At 54.4% G+C, this 16,464-nt stretch overlaps 6 protein-coding genes across 8 annotated transcripts; 3 read left to right on the plus strand and 3 right to left on the minus strand.

Annotated features, from left to right (window-relative positions):
* The first annotated feature begins 457 nt into the window (after window positions 1-457).
* SDRG_04080 (hypothetical protein) lies at window positions 458-4,066 on the plus strand. The gene is made up of 6 exons (XM_008609736.1): window positions 458-1,075; window positions 1,126-1,436; window positions 1,490-3,378; window positions 3,429-3,637; window positions 3,686-3,847; window positions 3,893-4,066. Exons 1-6 carry the CDS (start codon window positions 479-481, stop codon window positions 3,965-3,967), a joined length of 3,243 nt encoding a protein of 1,080 aa, XP_008607958.1. The 5' UTR covers window positions 458-478; the 3' UTR covers window positions 3,968-4,066.
* On the minus strand, window positions 4,018-5,847 carry SDRG_04081 (hypothetical protein). 3 transcript variants are annotated; one of them, XM_008609737.1, is made up of 10 exons: window positions 5,582-5,847; window positions 5,452-5,525; window positions 5,281-5,407; window positions 4,977-5,233; window positions 4,885-4,932; window positions 4,646-4,837; window positions 4,422-4,598; window positions 4,302-4,374; window positions 4,213-4,257; window positions 4,018-4,167 (listed from the first exon to the last, which is right to left on the minus strand). In XM_008609737.1, the coding sequence occupies exons 1-10, from the start codon at window positions 5,828-5,830 to the stop codon at window positions 4,087-4,089; spliced, it is 1,323 nt and encodes a 440-aa protein (XP_008607959.1). In that variant the 5' UTR covers window positions 5,831-5,847; the 3' UTR covers window positions 4,018-4,086. The 3 variants fall into 3 exon arrangements, with proteins under 3 accessions (XP_008607959.1, XP_008607960.1, XP_008607961.1); XM_008609738.1 differs by having other exon boundaries at window positions 4,213-4,374; XM_008609739.1 differs by having other exon boundaries at window positions 5,452-5,847.
* Window positions 5,848-6,918: 1,071 nt separating this feature from the next.
* Window positions 6,919-7,627, minus strand: SDRG_04082 (hypothetical protein). The gene has a single exon (XM_008609740.1). It carries the CDS (start codon window positions 7,607-7,609, stop codon window positions 6,968-6,970), a length of 642 nt encoding a protein of 213 aa, XP_008607962.1. The 5' UTR covers window positions 7,610-7,627; the 3' UTR covers window positions 6,919-6,967.
* Window positions 7,628-8,856: 1,229 nt separating this feature from the next.
* SDRG_04083 (hypothetical protein) lies at window positions 8,857-10,045 on the plus strand. The gene is made up of 5 exons (XM_008609741.1): window positions 8,857-9,072; window positions 9,117-9,149; window positions 9,198-9,495; window positions 9,539-9,859; window positions 9,909-10,045. The coding sequence occupies exons 1-5, from the start codon at window positions 8,939-8,941 to the stop codon at window positions 9,969-9,971; spliced, it is 849 nt and encodes a 282-aa protein (XP_008607963.1). The 5' UTR covers window positions 8,857-8,938; the 3' UTR covers window positions 9,972-10,045.
* Window positions 10,046-11,391: 1,346 nt separating this feature from the next.
* SDRG_04084 (hypothetical protein) lies at window positions 11,392-12,632 on the plus strand. Its single transcript, XM_008609742.1, has one exon. It carries the CDS (start codon window positions 11,399-11,401, stop codon window positions 12,569-12,571), a length of 1,173 nt encoding a protein of 390 aa, XP_008607964.1. The 5' UTR covers window positions 11,392-11,398; the 3' UTR covers window positions 12,572-12,632.
* Window positions 12,633-13,197: 565 nt separating this feature from the next.
* Window positions 13,198-15,934, minus strand: SDRG_04085 (hypothetical protein). Its single transcript, XM_008609743.1, has 10 exons — window positions 15,648-15,934; window positions 15,490-15,603; window positions 15,039-15,446; window positions 14,793-14,991; window positions 14,522-14,748; window positions 14,426-14,472; window positions 14,231-14,384; window positions 14,055-14,183; window positions 13,765-14,010; window positions 13,198-13,715 (listed from the first exon to the last, which is right to left on the minus strand). The coding sequence occupies exons 1-10, from the start codon at window positions 15,890-15,892 to the stop codon at window positions 13,271-13,273; spliced, it is 2,214 nt and encodes a 737-aa protein (XP_008607965.1). The 5' UTR covers window positions 15,893-15,934; the 3' UTR covers window positions 13,198-13,270.
* Between the last annotated feature and the right edge of the window lie 530 nt (window positions 15,935-16,464).

The raw sequence follows: 16,464 nt of genomic DNA on the forward strand, positions 1-16,464 counted from the left end.
ATTTTTTCCTACTTTTCCATGGCGATGATCAGATTGGAATGAAAGGCGATAATTGGCGGCGACTTCCTTTTGCACCGGCATCATTCAAAGGACTCTGAACATATATATCCATGAAATGTATATCCATGTACTCCGATGTACCACTGTTGTGCCGTCACCACTTTCTTCGTCGCTCATCATTTCGTCGGCATCATGCGAGTCAAACCTGGGATTAATACCCCAGGTGAAGCAGTGGAATTTCGATAGCTTCGTAGTTTGCGACCAGGAAGAGCTGGGTTCGATTTGCCGCGTTTTCTGCAGTAGATACAAGTGAATTCATGGGAGCTGTTCATCATCATAATCACGGCTCCGGGGCCTAACACGAATTGGTTGTTTTGCCGCGCGTTGCTGCAGTTTAGTGTTACGAAACCTATTTTAGGGCGTCCGTTTTGAAGCGTTCGGAAAGGCGTTGTCAGTGCTTATATCTGCCTCACCAAACATGGGGGACCAGCACGCGCCGTTCACGCCGTCCGTGACGCCGCGTCCTATCAAGCCATCGCAGGCTCCATCGCCTCGGAAGGCGCGGATGCTGGCCACGAAGGCCCCGATCGTATCGCCGATCAAGGTCTCGGCGTCGCTCTCCCTCAACAACGGAGACCCATACCCGGAAGAGCCTCCACCGCGCGTGAGCAAGCTCAAGATGGCGGGGGAGATGCACGCGGTGCGCAACCTCGCGAGCCACATCCATTTTGGTAACACGGCGCGGTCCGGCGTTGGCGAGATCGTCAAAGTGTTTGAGAGCCATGGCATCCACCTCACGACAGATGAAGCCAAGACACTACTATGCGAGTACGAGGAGAACAACGACGAGCACCTCGACTACCGAAATTTTGTCGAGTCTTTTGCGACCATGCTTCGCAGCAAGGAGGCAGGCAAGCGCATTGATATCAAGAAGCAGCGCCTCCAAGAGCACATGAAGCGCATTCACACGTTCCAGAGCGCTGTTGTCGATGACTTGCACGAACTACTCAAGGAGCGGCTGCAGTCGTCTTGGATTAGTCTCAAGGATTCGTTCAAGGCCTTGGACCACGACAAGGTATGCTACACTAGTATGAATCGGTTTCCTACTTTTGTGGATACATGTAGAGTGGTCTTTTGGCAGCAACGGACTTTCTTAAGGTCCTCAAGCAGTACGATCTGCCCGTGTCGCACGATATCCTGGTGAACCTCATGCTACGCTTCGACACGAACGGCGACGGCTTTGTGAATTACACCGAGTTTCTGAGCCAGTTTGGCGCCAAGTTTTCGAACGCCAACCCGCACGGCGTTGGGAGCTCGATTCTACAGCACACGGCTCACGACTTTTCGGTTGCCGCCGTCGAAGAGAAAGTTCAGCGAGCGTTTCTTCAAGGTCAAGTCCGAAAGCTCGTCGACGATAAAATTGGACCGTCTTGGTCGTACGCCCTACAAAACGATCACCAATCACTCGACTTTGATATTGGGATTGTAGGAAACTACGCGAAGCGCTCGTGCAGCACGATCACAGCAAAGGCGGCTTCGTGTCGCGTGACGACCTACAGCGGCTGCTCGCGCGCTTCCACATCGAGCTGCACGAGGCCCAATTCCAGCAACTCGTGCTCTGCTACGACACTTCGCGTGACGGCAGCGTCAACACGGCCGAGTTCTTTCGGCACTTTGGCGAAGACCTCCGCGCGTACCCCCATTTGACACTTCCGATGAGCGACGCAGAGTCAAAACCTAAAAAGTTTGTGCTCACGGAGCGCACGTCGCTCCTCATGTGTGACAAGTCGAGTCACAGCGACCGACCCAACATCAAGGACCACTTTTCCAAGCTCTCGGACGCTCAGTGGCACGCCTTGTACCTGGATTTTGTGGCTGCTGACACGCACAAGACGGGCTGGATTCCCCGCGCGCAATTCCTCTCGATCCTTTGCGACTATCTTGGGCATGACTTGCCCCACGACAACGTGAACGCCATTTTTCGCGCGTGCGGCTCGTACGTCAACGACCTCATGAACTACCGCGACCTCGTGAAAGCTTACCGCCCCCAAGTCATGGGCATCTATGCACCGCACCCGAACAAGAACACGATGAACGCCCCCAAGCAGAATCCGACCGAGTACTACAACATGGAGAGCAGCATCCACAATGTGTGCGCCGCTCTGTCGCCGGACACGTGGCAGTCTCTCAAGAGCGAACTTATTGCTGCCGACGTTCGACGCATCGGGCGCATTTCGGCTGATACGTTTAGCAGCATCACAAAGACGCACATTCCGCACCTCCGTGATGACCAAATGGCCTTCCTCGTCCTCTTTTACGAAGACAAGGCCAATACGCACCACACGTGCTCCATCCGGTACTCGTCGTTCTTGACCGACTACGACCACGAGGTGACACCACCGTCACGCGAAGTTATTGATCCGATCGACGAGATGGACGAGTGGGAGATGCACGAACCCACAGGCCGGCGGCGTCAGCCGGCGCCGTCACCTTTGGACGCGACTCGAAACGTCCTCAAGCAAAACTTGCACGCGCTTGAAGCTGCGCTTTTGCTCGCTGACGCTGACCTCAAGGGCATTGTGAGCCTCGAGACGTGGCTCTCCCTTCTCAAGGACCACGGCGTCAAGGTCGAGCGCAAGACGCCCATCTTTGACTCGCTTTTTGGTCGTTTCATCAACCCAACCCTTGGCGTTCTAAAGTATCGGGAGCTGCTCCTCGACTTGGACGCGGGTGTACAGGCCAAGCAACTGGTGGACACGTCCACAATGACCCTCCTCGGCGATGAAAAGAGCCACTCGAGCGAGATCCGGTCAATCGACGACGCGCGTGTCGTGTTGCGTCACCACTTGACATCGTCGCCGGCGCTCCAGCGGCGCGTCTACAAGCTCTTTACTCAAGTGGACACGGCACGCTCTGGCTTGCTTCCGTATGTTGACGTCCGGCGCGTTCTGGAGAAGATTGGCATTCCGTTTGCGGACGCCGAGCTCTTTGGCGCGTTCGCAAAGTACTTTGACGTCGATGGCTCTGGTTTTGTTCCATACCTCCAGATGCTCCACGCGTGCGGCGGCAAGGATCCAGACAAGATGTCAGGCATGAGCGACCTTGCAAGCAACTGTTCCTACTACAGCGCGATCTCGAACGCACCACGGGCGGTGGCGAAGCGGTCAAGCCAGCACAAGTCGGTGTCGGTGGACGCCGCAGCGCACGCGGTCGTGAACCGGCACGTCGAAGAGGGTCAGTTGGCCGTCGGCGGCGCCGTCGCTGTCGAGGAAAAAATCAAGGCGCTGCTCACAAAGCGCTGGAAGACGCTGCACAAGGCATTTCAGTCGATAGACTCTGAAAAGTCGGGGCTTGTGTCACAAGCCGCGTTCCGCAAAGGTGCAAGCCAGATATGACATGTGCCATATTTGTGAACTGGTGCATTCTAGTCATGGAGAACATCGGTGTCGCGCTCACGTTTGAAGAGAGCCTTCGGATTTGCAAGAAGTACGACACAGACAACTCGGGCCGACTCAACTACAATGTGTTTTTAAAACAACACGTCCACGGCAAGAACCCTTTCTCCGAGTACACGCCACTCAAGCCCTATTCCTCCGACTATGCCAACCTCCCCGCGCTGTCGCCATCCAAGTCGCCGGTGCGATAGGAAGCAAGTTGTTGCATCTCATTAGCATCGCATGTGTAGGTGCCAGAAGATATCCGGAGCGTGCTCAAACTCAAGTGGAAGAGCGTGTACGCGTCGCTCCGCAAGCTTGACACGGAAGGCTCGGGTCACATTTCACCACAGCACTTTCGTCACTTGCTCGAATGGTTTGGCATTGCTGTCTCCGATGACATCTACTACACGGTGCACACTGCATCATTTGTGATGGACTTACCATGTCCACTCTAGTTGCTCAAGCGATTCGACTCGGTTCAGGATGGTCACGTCAACTACAATCAGTTTATGCGCGCGTGTCTGCAATAAGCCTGCGATGGGCAGGTCCAGATTCGTGTAGTCGATTTTGCCGTGTTGCCTGGGGAACGATAAAACAAAGAATATAGTAATGCTGCACAGTTTACTGCCTTGCAAAGTACACAATTGAACTATTCCGTCTCGTCATAGTGTTGGGCCATAAGAGCATCAAACACTGGTGCAGCGTGCTTGGACCAGTTCTCCGGCCAGTGCTAAACATCCCCGTTGCTATCGATTGATGGTAGTAAAGTCCGTACCTCGAAGTCCGACAAGTTGGCACGGTATCGCGTCAGGGTCTCGTTCTAATGGACTTCTATATGGGCAGATACGATGAAGAAGTGTGTACCTTGGGGTACGCGGTCAGAAGCTCAATCAGTTGGTCACACAACTCTTCGCTTCTCTGGAAGACGAGACCATTTCTAGCGCGGCATGAAATCGTTGACACATCGATGATATAGTGGCATACTTGTCGTGCTTGATGAGCTCGTTCAAGCAATTGAAGCCCACAGCGCAGACAGGCACGCGGCAACCAAACATGTCGAGAACCTTCATCGGCAGGTCCAAGCCCGACGTTGACGTGTGGAGGCAGATGCCGAGGTCGGCGGCGCCCAAGAGCAGTGGGTAGTCACTGGCTTCGAGCCATCTATGCACCGTCGTTTAGCGCCGCTAAAGTCGCACACACAGTCGTACAGCGTCACAATGCGGACCCGCTGAAACTTGAGTGCCGCAATTCGCTCCAAGTACATCGCCTTCTGCGGCCCTTTGCCTGTGACAGCGACAACGAGACTAGGAATGTCACAGCGGTCCTTGGCCACTTCTTCGAACAGCACGAGAGCGTCAAAGAGCAGACCAAAGTCTTCGTCTTCAGTCCAGCTTGTCGAGCTAAATTATCGCATGAGTCACGCATGATGGCAGCGTCGCGAGCATACCTAATAACGAGTGCCGGACGGTCGTTGCGAAGTTTGAACGACGAAGATCTAATGCGCAATGAGAAGAGGAATTTGAACAATCAAGTGCACACCCTAGAAGCTCGGTGCGCCACGTGGCGTTGGGTTTGGCTGGCACCAAATCGGCCACGGCAGCAAAGGCGTCGTCAAGGCGCACCAAGAGGTCGTGTTGGACGTCTAGTGGCGTCGGCTGAAAGAATGCAGGCGGCTTGTCGTATAAAACAACAGGGGAAATGTCCCAGTTGTCTTGCAGCCACAATTGCATCGCTTCAGTCACACAAAAGTGGCCATCGGCGCGGCGACCGAAGAACCGCTCAAACCACCGGGCGATCTACGGTCATACTGTCTAGCTTCGCGCAAGTACCACGTCGTATATACCTTGACAAACACGTGTCCTTGACCAATCGAGAGCGCGAGCACCGTGTAGCCCATGTTGTGCCAATCGATGACAAGTTTGGCGCGCTTGAGCTTGCACGAAAGCCAGCCGATGTACAGCGTTGGGATGCTACGCACAAATCATTGTCCAAGTTCGAAGGTTGGAGTCTCTACGTGGGCGGATTTTGTACAAGAAGCACGTCAAACGACCCGACGCAAAACAGCAAAAGCCAAAACAGTTGAAACAGCTAGATGACACAATATCAGAGGCGAAACTGACAGTGCATAGGGATCTATATCGCACCTGGAGAAGCACCTTGAGTGGTCCCGAGAGCACGAAGAGCTTTCGCGATACGGCGATGGGCGCAAAGGTTCGCAACGCAATGTTGGGCTTGGCCAGCAGCTGCGGAACACAGCGCTCGCCCTCGTAGCCCACAACGGTGACACGCGTGTCTGGCATCTCGGCGAGCGAGATAGCGTGGTACTGCATGCGTGGGCTGCGGCCAATATCCCCGAGGACGAGGACAACGACATGCTTCGACGCCTCCTCCATCGTTGCCAAGAGCAAAATTGTCGTTTTCAGGGTCCGGATACGACATCATTACTTCGTCCGCATCCGGATAGAAACGCAGGTCGTCGGTTGCACGGAATTTGCTCCCCAAGTTGCGGAGCAAAATCCATGTCCAACGCGAGTAAAACTAGTGTCCTACGGCGGCGCATTCGACCAAGTTGTTGCGTCAATCGCGACACTTCCAATACGCAAGTCCAACACGCGTGACGCCAGTGCCCTACGCTGGTGGCACGGTGGGTGACAACAGGACAGTTTCAAGGGACGAACTGCTTCAGGAACCGTTGTGTGTGCCCTACTAGTAGTACATTATACGTTGTACCGCCCACACGATTGCCACGCCATCTCCAGCAGCTTCATAACTTGTACGGTTCATTAGCAGTCACGGGCGAAGGAGAAGGAGAAGGTCTATGCTCATGATAGTCTATTGATTTATAATAATAAAAGACTCATAACATGAAAACACCAATCAGTTTCAATGGACGAAACCGATCGGTGGCCAGGTTTCGGCAAGGAAATTTGTTCTTGCTTTGGGATTGGCGTGGTGACTCAAGCTTGGCGAAGTCAAGAGTGGCGATTGGTGGCGTAGAATGCACCTTAAACATCGATAGAACACTTAGAAGAATCGCGCGAAGTGGTGCGTCGAAGGGTCGTGGGTTCCCCAATGCAGGTCGAAGGTGTTGGAGTGAGAATGAGGATGAGTGCACCTATGGTGCTCTCTTGAGGAGGAGGCGGCGAGGCACGAGGCTGCCGCCTCGGAGGTCCACGGAGACCAAACGGTGGAGAACGAAATGGACCGTTCCGGACATCAAGTTCACACAATTCAGTCAATCCAGAAGTTGGTCGTATTAGTCGGGAGACACTGCCGTGCCTCTCTACGGAGTCGACTAAACGACTAGTAGACTGACTAGACTACTAAACGACTAAACTGAGGGAAAAACCTTCAGCAGACTGTGGAGATGAAAAACCTCGGAGCGACAACACACCAAGACCGGGTGTTGCGCTATCTGCGAGCGTGGAGCACAGATCGGGAGATCACATACTCCAACAGAAGGGTTGAAAACCCAGAACAATTATCAAACACAAAGAATAAAATAAGTGGTTACACAATAGTGAGTGACACTAGAGCGTCAAGCCGGGCACGTCGAAATCGACCAAAGCGCGCTCAACTTCAGCCACCGAGAAGTCCGTGGGGCACACTGGGAGCGGCGCAAAGCATGAAATGGCAAACTCATCATCAGCCAAAATATCGCTGTCCGCGTCATCTTCCGTGTCATTGAAGTACGCATCGTCGTTGTCATTGTCGGGCGGTGATGCCATAACGTATTGTACGAGGAGGTTGAGCTTGGAAGTCGCAGACGTGATTTGTTGTTGGAGTTCGTCAATCGAGCTGTAGATTTGCGAGAGGTCGCTGGTGTCGTTGGCGATAGGTACTGCAGGTGTCTCGCCTTGGGTCGGCACAGTAATGAGTCGCAAAAGACTTCGGTTGTCACGCTGAAAGTGCGAGTGCTGGAACGTCAAGAGCACGCGCTGCGATGGACTCTGACTCGCAAAGCTACGCCGGCGAAAGCCGTGGAGCCGCAGGCGCCGCTCGAAGCTCGTAAACTTGGTGTACTTGAAGTATGCGTGCAGAATTTGAGTCGTAAAGAGATCGCGGTCAAGGATCACGAAGGCCATGCCGTCATCCGTCCAATGGAAGATGCTCACGGGCGCTTTTTCGAGAGCATGGTACAGTCGCTGCACAAAGTGAGAAGGCTTGGACATGATGATGGCAAAGCGAAGAAAAAGCAAGAGTGAGGCACTGAGAGGTCGAAACCTCGTTGGATCGTTTTAGAAATTTCAAGGTTGCTAATCGATCCAAGTTTTTTGGACCGTAGCATGCACATAGGGTGGTGTTAGCGCAAGTGTGGCATGTGGGATTCCGAGCTGAGATGGGCCGCCATGTCCACGCGCAGACACACCGAATCCGGCGGACACGTCACGAAAACATCCTTGACGAGCTACATATCGATTGATGACACGGGCGCTCGGAAGACGACCAATTAACCCATCGTACATGTGTCCTAGAGACACAACCGGAAGCTACAGAAGCAAAATGCACACGACAGTGCAATCGTTGAACGACGACTCTAAAGAGCCAGCCAAAGATACTTTTAGGTCCACGATAACCATTCCACTTGAAAATTTGGAAAGCGGGCGGGACAACTTGTCGTCTACTCACCAATCGCTCTGCTGTTCGCTCATCAACATAAAGAGTCCCAAGAAGCTGATACGTGAGTTTAAGAAGAGAAATACGTGGGAATTCAATACGCCCAAAAGTGGGAGGCTCTGTAGGTCAAGTTTCTATGAGCAGTGTCTTATGCGGCCCAATGTGAAGCCGGGCTCACTGCCTGATTCTGGCACATCTTGCATGCATGACACGCATTTTGTGCGTCGTTTGGCAACCCACGCCGACCAGGCGAGCCTAAAATTTTGCAACGAACCACGAGAAAGTTGCATTTCCAACACCGTCTCTTGAGCAGCACGTGTCATAAGAGGGGTGATCGACGGTCTTCACGCCTTCCATGTGTAGCGACATCGTGTGAGGTCGTTGTTTGCTGCCTGGACATAAGTCTTGAGGCTTGTCTGCTGTAGCATGGCATCGAACCCACCGAAGGTGAGCACCCCGAAGAATTCGCGCGCGACTAAAAGCAAGGGTATATAAGATATACCCTTGTTAAAAGCTATCGCGTTGAAGCGACTGGTGCAGCACTTGCGAGCGGTCGTCACAGTCGCCTACGTTCTGCGCAGCGTTGAAGTCCAAAAGATCCAGCGCCGATGATCGCTGAGTGCAACAGTGCGCCGGATACGACACTTCCGGAATCAACCGGACAATAGCCAGATGTCCGGTTAGGGAAAATAATCCAGCCAATCGCAGATTTGATCGTTTGGAATTTATTACGCAGAACTTTATTATATGACTGTATATACATATTGTTAGATCGCAGGATAAGCATTTCTAAAAAAGAGAGGTCGGCAAGCGTTTTCGAAGGTTTCCAAAATAATACTACTCTTGAGAAGGAACGAACCTGAAGACGCCGAGGTCTGGCAGCCATGGCAGCGCAAGGGACGAAGTGGGTCGCGACTTTGGTGCTCGTGATCCTGGGCTACCTTGTGTACAAGTACGTCCTCAAGGCGCCATCGATAACGGCGGTTCCAGCGGCGAAGAAGAAGGTCAAGAAGAAGAGGTTTGCCACTCCACGCCGAGTAGGCGCTCACGTTTTCCTACTAGTGGCAAGAAGAAAAAGACGACAACAAGCGACAGGTGCTATCTGCGGCATATTCTAGACGACAGCTGAGCGTCGTATTGTAGCGGCCCTGCGGCGACTCCCTCAGAGAAGGAGGATTCGACACCCGAAGCGCCGTCTGCTGCACCACCAGCCACCACACAGCCCAGCGACGACGAGGAAATCTTGGATTCGTCATCCGACGACGAAGACGGTCTCTCGGCAGCGCAGATTCTGGCCCAGAAGCACTTTGGCGCGGCCGCGATGTGCGGCGCGCAGCGCATGGCGCCTGCGCCCAAGCCAACGTTCCAGTTTGAAGAAGGTCAACGTGTCCTAGCCCAGTTCCAGAACCAACGCGAGTGGTTCAACGGTACAATTACCAAGGTGACATGCTAATTCTTGACGAGACCATCTAATCTAAAGCTAGGTGCAACGCGGCAACCTGTACACGGTGCAGTACGACGACGGTGAGATTGAGACCAAGGTGCCGCTGGAGCGAATCCGCCTCACAAATGGTGAATCGCCATGGAGCGAAAACGATGGAGTCTCTTCGTCCGAGTCGGGTGACGCAAAGGGCGAAGACGAGTGGGAAGTTGTGAAAGCACCAGCGAAGGTCAAGGGCCAACGCCTGCCACCACCCACTTCAGCTGAAGAAGCTGCCACGGGCATGACTAAAAAGCAGCGCGAGAGTCGTCGCCGAAAGGAGCGTTTGCGTGAGCAGAAGGAGCTGCTGCGAAGCGAGGCGCAGGTATGACTCTGACGGGACGTGTTCTCTCAACAACGACTGATTGACGTAGGAGGGTGGCTTGCATGCGCGCTGGGGTGGCACCAAGAACAAGTGGACGGCACCTACCAAATAATCGTTATCGTTCCGGTGCTCAAATATCACGATAATTATCATGGAACAAACTCCGATGGCCTGCAGCTTCTCAGACTTACGGTTGTTGTTGAGTTTGCCGTCAATGATGGAGGCAAATGTGCTCTTACGCTCTCAACCAACGGGGCACCCGCTTGGGCGTCGGTTTAGTCCAGTTTTTCCAACCTCGAAGTATCCTACGGCATGGGCATAAGTACACCATCACAAAGTGATGAATTCACTTCCCAGCAATTGTGAGGCTGGTCAAGGGGTGGTGTCAAATTTCGTCGAGTGACTGGACACGCGAGGGGTAGGCGAAGCCACTAGATCTAAACAGCGCAAAAAATACGTGGGGCAATTGCGTGTACTGGCGTATAGTACGTACAACTATGTACGGTAGTTGTACTGGTAGTCGCCAGACATTTTTCGCAAATGGACATGTCAATCATTCACCCGTGCCTCGTGTCAAGCAACCCTTCTATACTGCAACCGTATTTTCGCACAACCTTGCGTGACTTTACAGCTGACTTTACGCAGCGCCATCAACCGAATGGTGTAGATCCCATTGCATTGTCCAGCATCTTTTGCAGGAATGCCGTATGTAAAATGCTGCAGCGACTGCTCCGAGACACTTCAGCACCAATAGCAGCTATTATATGGCACTGGTCGCGAGTAAACCCGCCCTCAAATCCATAGAGTCCAAACCATACTCTGGCAACGAAAGCGATGTACTCGCACCATCTTTGCATATCGGCGCGGGGCGCAGTTGGATTGGAAGAAGGGAGATCGAACGCTGTCGACCGCCTGCTCGTTTGGAAACGCGCAAGCTATCAAGTTTGGGTCAATACACAACCGACAACGACGCACGATGGAAACCAAAGAGTTGTAGTATCTTGTAAAGGCACTGGCAACGTTGTTGGTGCGAATCTTTGTCGCACCGATCGCGCGTTGGCACACATGTCAAGTGACAAGGCATCGTCGCGGCAAACGCAAACAGTCTCAGCGAGTCGCTTTGGCTTCGATATTAACGGTTGTACGCTCCATGCTGCTCAACCAATCTCAGCGGCACTTCTAGCTGCGCTATCGCTTTTCGCCGTCGCATGTGTCCACGGGGAAGCCAAGAGCAATTTCATGGATAAACACACCCAACTGACGCGGGTTGGGTTTTCCACTTGACGTATGCTGGTCGTTCAATAAAGCACCTCGGCAATACGTAACCTTTGCATCGTTTAGGAGGGTTGTGGCTTGGATTTGTGACGTCAATCGCACGACCTGGCCGCGGATGTGGCTCTAAGGTGTGTGAAAAACTCGGGCGCTGTCGACCGCACGTGAAAAATCACCTGGCGATCTTGCCGATCCGGTTCCATGTATCCGGAAGATGCGTGGCCAAGTAACGCGACCGCGCAGGTGTCACAGTCTGCGAATCGCGATATGCCTCGCGCATCAAGCAGCGCGACGACGCTGCCGTCGCCCATGGATATGTCGGCCGAAAGCGCCCGTATCAGCGCGCTCGTCTCGACAGGCATCCTCGACACCGTGCCCGAGCCAACCTTTGATGCTATTTGCGAAGCCGCCGCCCGTGCGTATCACTGCCCGATGGCCGCTGTCACATTCATCGACAACACGAGGCAGTGGTTCAAAGCGGCGAGAGGACTCTCGCGTGAGTACTTTTTGAGCTCTGAGAGTCTCTGCAGCACGGTCGTGGTGTCGGCCACACCACTGACCGTCTTGAACGCGACCAAGGATCCTCGTTTTCGAGCCCACCCACTCGTTGTTGCCACGCCACGCGTGCGCTTCTTTGCAAGCGCGCCCATTCTCTTACCTGGCACGTCGGTCGTACTCGGCACGGTCATCGTCCTCGACACGAAGGCACACTCGAAGGCACTGTCCACAGAGCGCCTCATTGCGCTCGCCGCCGCCGCTGGTCGCCTCGTCGTCACTGAGCCGTGTGGCGGGCGCAAAAAGCTGCATCAGAACGCGTTTTACTTTCCAACAAAAGACGGGTTTGCGGCCGCGAGGTCAGTCGGGCCACCAACGGACCCGTCCGACTCAATTAACTGGTGCGCATCGAGCCGGCTACGATACGTACGGCGGCGCGACTTTCAGCGCATTGACTTGAAGCCTCGTGGCCCCATCGCGTTTGACGCGCCCATTTGCTCGGCAAGCTTGATTGACGAGGACTGCCAGCGCTTTATTGTCCACGGGAAGCGCGTTCGCGTGCACCGAAGAGACGCCCTGGACGCGCACGTTGTCCGCACCAAGGTTGCCGTCTGGGTCAACGACACAACATTGGACCCTCGGTTTCGCGACCACCCGTGGGTTCAAGGCGCGACGTCAAGTCCGTTCCGACGGCCGATCAGGTTCTACGCGTGTCTCCCCATCTACTTCAAGAACGAGCTCCTCGGGACATACTTTGCGATGGACTTTGTACCGCGCTACAACGCGTCGTTCGAAGACTGGAAGGCACTCAACAACGATGCCTACCCCCACGCAAGCGCGATTGAAGTCGAGATGGCCCTCACGACACCACTTGTCTGCATACCCTGTGCATGGGTCACCGACCTCGTGCACTGGTGGAAGTGGCGCCATGCTTCCGACGCATAACATTTCAAAACATATTCAGTCGACACTAAAATAGAAAATGAACAATGGTTGGTGGTGTTGATGCTGCGTTGGTGGCCGCATAGTGTACATACCGGTACTTGTATGGCAAAGACCAAGGTCAACGACACAGTAAACCCTAACCGCTGAGTAATCCGCCCCAAAGCGCAACCGGTACAAACATGTATGTGGGGGGCCAGCCGTCGCGGGAGGGCAAAAGTCGTAGAGTAATACCGACGCAAATCTTTGACGTAACCACTTCGTCACGATTTATTTTAGTTATGCGCTGTCAGGTGTCCGCAGGTTTGCTTGCACTTGTCTCCTTTTGTCATTTCTCAAGAACTCGTTCGTCGCAGAAGAGCTGGATATGCTGTCTGAGTACAACGGGACCAACGCAGAAAGGATTAGGATCGACGCATCGATGACGACGGTGGAACTGGTGCCACTACGAAACCGTTACTGCTCCCGGAAGAATGACGCGATAGCGACAACTCGATTCCGTTCGGTGGTGTCGGAAGCGAGTGCCAAAATGTAGCTCGCTCGTCGAGTCACTTCACCCTCGAAGACGGCATTTCCAACATGTAAGCGTCCGATTCTTTCACTTGATGTGGGGGCGGAGTCAAGTCTGCGTCGAGATATCGCCGTATTTCAGAATTTAATCGTGCATGGTTCGACTTTCTGAGAGCTAAAGCACTAGAATTGTTAATGTTGTTGCGGCTGGAGATCGCAGCTTGGGGCGTCGCAGAAGCGATCGGGCCCCTCTGAGGGCTTGTCGATGCCTCGAATATTCTTGAACGAAAGTGGCTCCAATGTGGCCACCAAGGCTTCATACTGGGCCTTTGAGATCGCTTCGTAAGGCATTTGGGCATACGCGCCGCTCGGCAGCTGCGGGAGCAAACTCACGCCCTTGAGTTGGTACTGGAAGAAGTTGAGCGCGTGCGCCAGCGCCGGGCCCTCGCGCTGTGGCTCGAACGTGATTGTGCAGCTCACCTGGTTGTCCGCCCAGTAGCGTTGCAAGAAAGCGGCTAGGGACAACTGCTCCCACGCCGAGACCTCCGATAGCGTGCGGATGTTTTCGCCAGCGTCGATTGGAAACGAGACGACAACCGTGGTTTTGGGGGCCTCAACTGCCGGCTCGACGTGGTACCTAATGCATCACACAATTGGCTTCAAGGATACGGCACCGCGTCGTGTACCCCGCTGCTTGAAGTGCCGACACGAGTGGCGACGACCCATCGAGGCGCACTCGTCGCACATAGAATCGACTCTCTGGATAGTGCATGCCCGGTGTTGCGCCTGCTAGGAGACTCACGGTGCCACTGGGCTTAATACTTGTCGTCTTGATCGAGCGTGGGATGACTAGAGCGTCCGAGAACTGCTTGTCGTAGGCCTGAATGGCCTCGTAACCTTCATTGCACCACGTTTGTAGCTCATGCAGCCCACTACAACATCACATATAGTGCCCGTGGACGCGTCGTTGGTGTACCGATGCGAGAGGAACTGCGCGACGCCACTCATGCTGCAGCCGATGCGCCGGTTTCGCAGCATGACACGGTTCGTGGCTGGCCAGTGTGTTTGGCCCAGCGTGACAGTCTTGGCGTAGAGGTATGCGTAGCTAAAATGGTCGGTTGCACGTCATCCTATCGTCACACGCAGCTCTACCGAAGGGTCTTCTTGAAATCGTCGAGAGACGCGTGCTTGGCTGGAAAAGTTTCGACGAGGCAACACAGCTCGTACGACTCGAGTGTTTGCTCCAAGCATGGATTGCCGCCTTTCGCGCGCGCGTCCTTGTTGTTCGGCGGATCAACCATGCGGCCTACGGCAGTTCGCACCAGTCTCTAGGGCAAGTAGCACTACCATATCGCTGCATGTTGTCGAGCCACGCAAAGCCTGGCTCTCCGTTCCTATCGTCACACACTGAGTGTGTCTCCTCGCGAGACGAACATGTTTTACTGGACGATGTGGTGACAAATCGGCGTGTAGTCCATGCCCAGCGAGGCAAACACCGAGTTGTTGGACGTCCAGCCGTACGCGGCGCGGTCTGGGTTGACCGTGTAGTCCTTTAGAGCAATGTACTCCTCATCCAGAGGGTCACCAAAGGCGATTTCCGCCGTCCGCCGCACGTTACCCGAGACAACACAAACGCCAATATGGTTCATGAGGTCGACGATGGCCCGCACCTACGCAGCCCATGTTTAACCTATGTATCATCACCGGAACGTACGGTCAAGGCATGTCCGACAAGCGGCTCCAGCGTGTTTCGGAGGTACTCATGGAGCGCCTGCAGCGAGGCAGGACCCGAACTCACGCCGCCAAACCCACGGATCGGTGCGCCAGCGGGTCGAATGAGCGAGTAATCAAACGCGGGCGCCGGCCCTTTCAGCAAGTAGGCCTCAAGCAGCAACTGCACCGAAGCAACCCACCTAGTACGAAATCAATGAATGCACATCATATTCTCGATGCAACGAACCCCTCCCGGGAGTCGGGCACGACAAATGGCTCGTTGCTAGCAGGCAATGGACGATGGACGTGTAAGGTGCCGGCGCCTTTCGTGTCAAAGCCAACGCCAACACCGAGCATTGCAGCGTCCATGAGGAAGCAAAACGGCTCGGCAGGCGACGGCCGCGTTGCCATGTCTTCGGTCGAGACAAAAGCGCAGTTATTGAGGGCGGCAAAGAGACCACGCTCGTCCGTGATCGGAGATCCCATGGCCCAGAGCCCGCGACCCGGGGGTAAGAACTGCATCTTGAAGATGCGTCTGTACATTTCGCATGCCGATGCGTTGGCCCTCGCTTCGTCCCAGCCCAGGCTGCGTTCGAGAAACCATCGCTTTTGCATGCTGTATGTTCCGTTCACGACCCGTGCCACGGTCTCGTACCTAGTGACTTTGATTACTTGAGCTACGAGAAGCTTGCGCGTACCATTGCTCCTTGGTGCCATCGATCTTCTCGCGCGAGTATGTGCGCATGTAGACGAGCTCGCCGAGGCCGTTGAAGCCGAACGGCGGTGGGTCATCGCGAAAGGATGCAACAAATCTAACACACGCGGCTGTAATTCCAGCATCGATCCGGGTTCCTACTTGTCCGAGAGGCGGAACTTGGTATCGATAGTCGCACGAGCGTTGAGAATGCCAGAGGTTTTGCCACTACTAGGGCTTGCCAAGTCCAGGCCGCGACCACGATAAGCCGAGGCGTGGAAAGAAGGTGCACTGATCTGGCTGTCTGCAAGACGTACGGCGGCCAACGCCAGGAGGCCTCTACGTGCAGTCGATAACCCGCTTACGGGCGAGCGACCACCAAGACCCCCTGTGATGGATCGTCGCATCGTTCCCGATGGCAGATGAAGATCTCAGCCTCGCTGCTCGCGATTCGTTGAAATGTGACCAATCATGTGTCGTAAGCATATTTTGTTGCATTTCGACCAATGACGGGATGGTGAGCGATCCAAACCACGTCTTGGAGAGCGCTGACGATCAATTAATTGTGTGAGAAGTTGCGCACTTGTCAAAGCGATAGCCAAACTTTAGAATATTCGGTGCAAGCAGCTCAACGTTGCCACCCACGAGCCACCACAGTCTTGAAGCAGGCTCATGAAGTAGAGAATCCTTGCTTCAATACGGCAACTTCTAGCGAGAACTCCACGCAGCCTTCGTGCCCCGTCAAATCAGTTGACCTAACTAGAGCCCATCTCGCTCGTTTGTTGCCAACCTTCTCTCACAGCCGCCGAGGTACTACTGGCTGGGCCCACGCCATGCCCACGCGCTGCCACGTGGGGTGTTGGTTGCGTCATCATTGGATGCGGCACTGCGTCACCTTGCTTGGGCCGCCACCCGATCGTGCTGTGTTGATGCATCAGAGGCGCGTGGCAGCCTCGCTGAAGGGATACGTCGCGAGTCG

This window comes from Saprolegnia diclina (assembly GCF_000281045.1).
Source record: "Saprolegnia diclina VS20 unplaced genomic scaffold supercont1.10, whole genome shotgun sequence".
NCBI lineage: Eukaryota > Oomycota > Saprolegniomycetes > Saprolegniales > Saprolegniaceae > Saprolegnia > Saprolegnia diclina.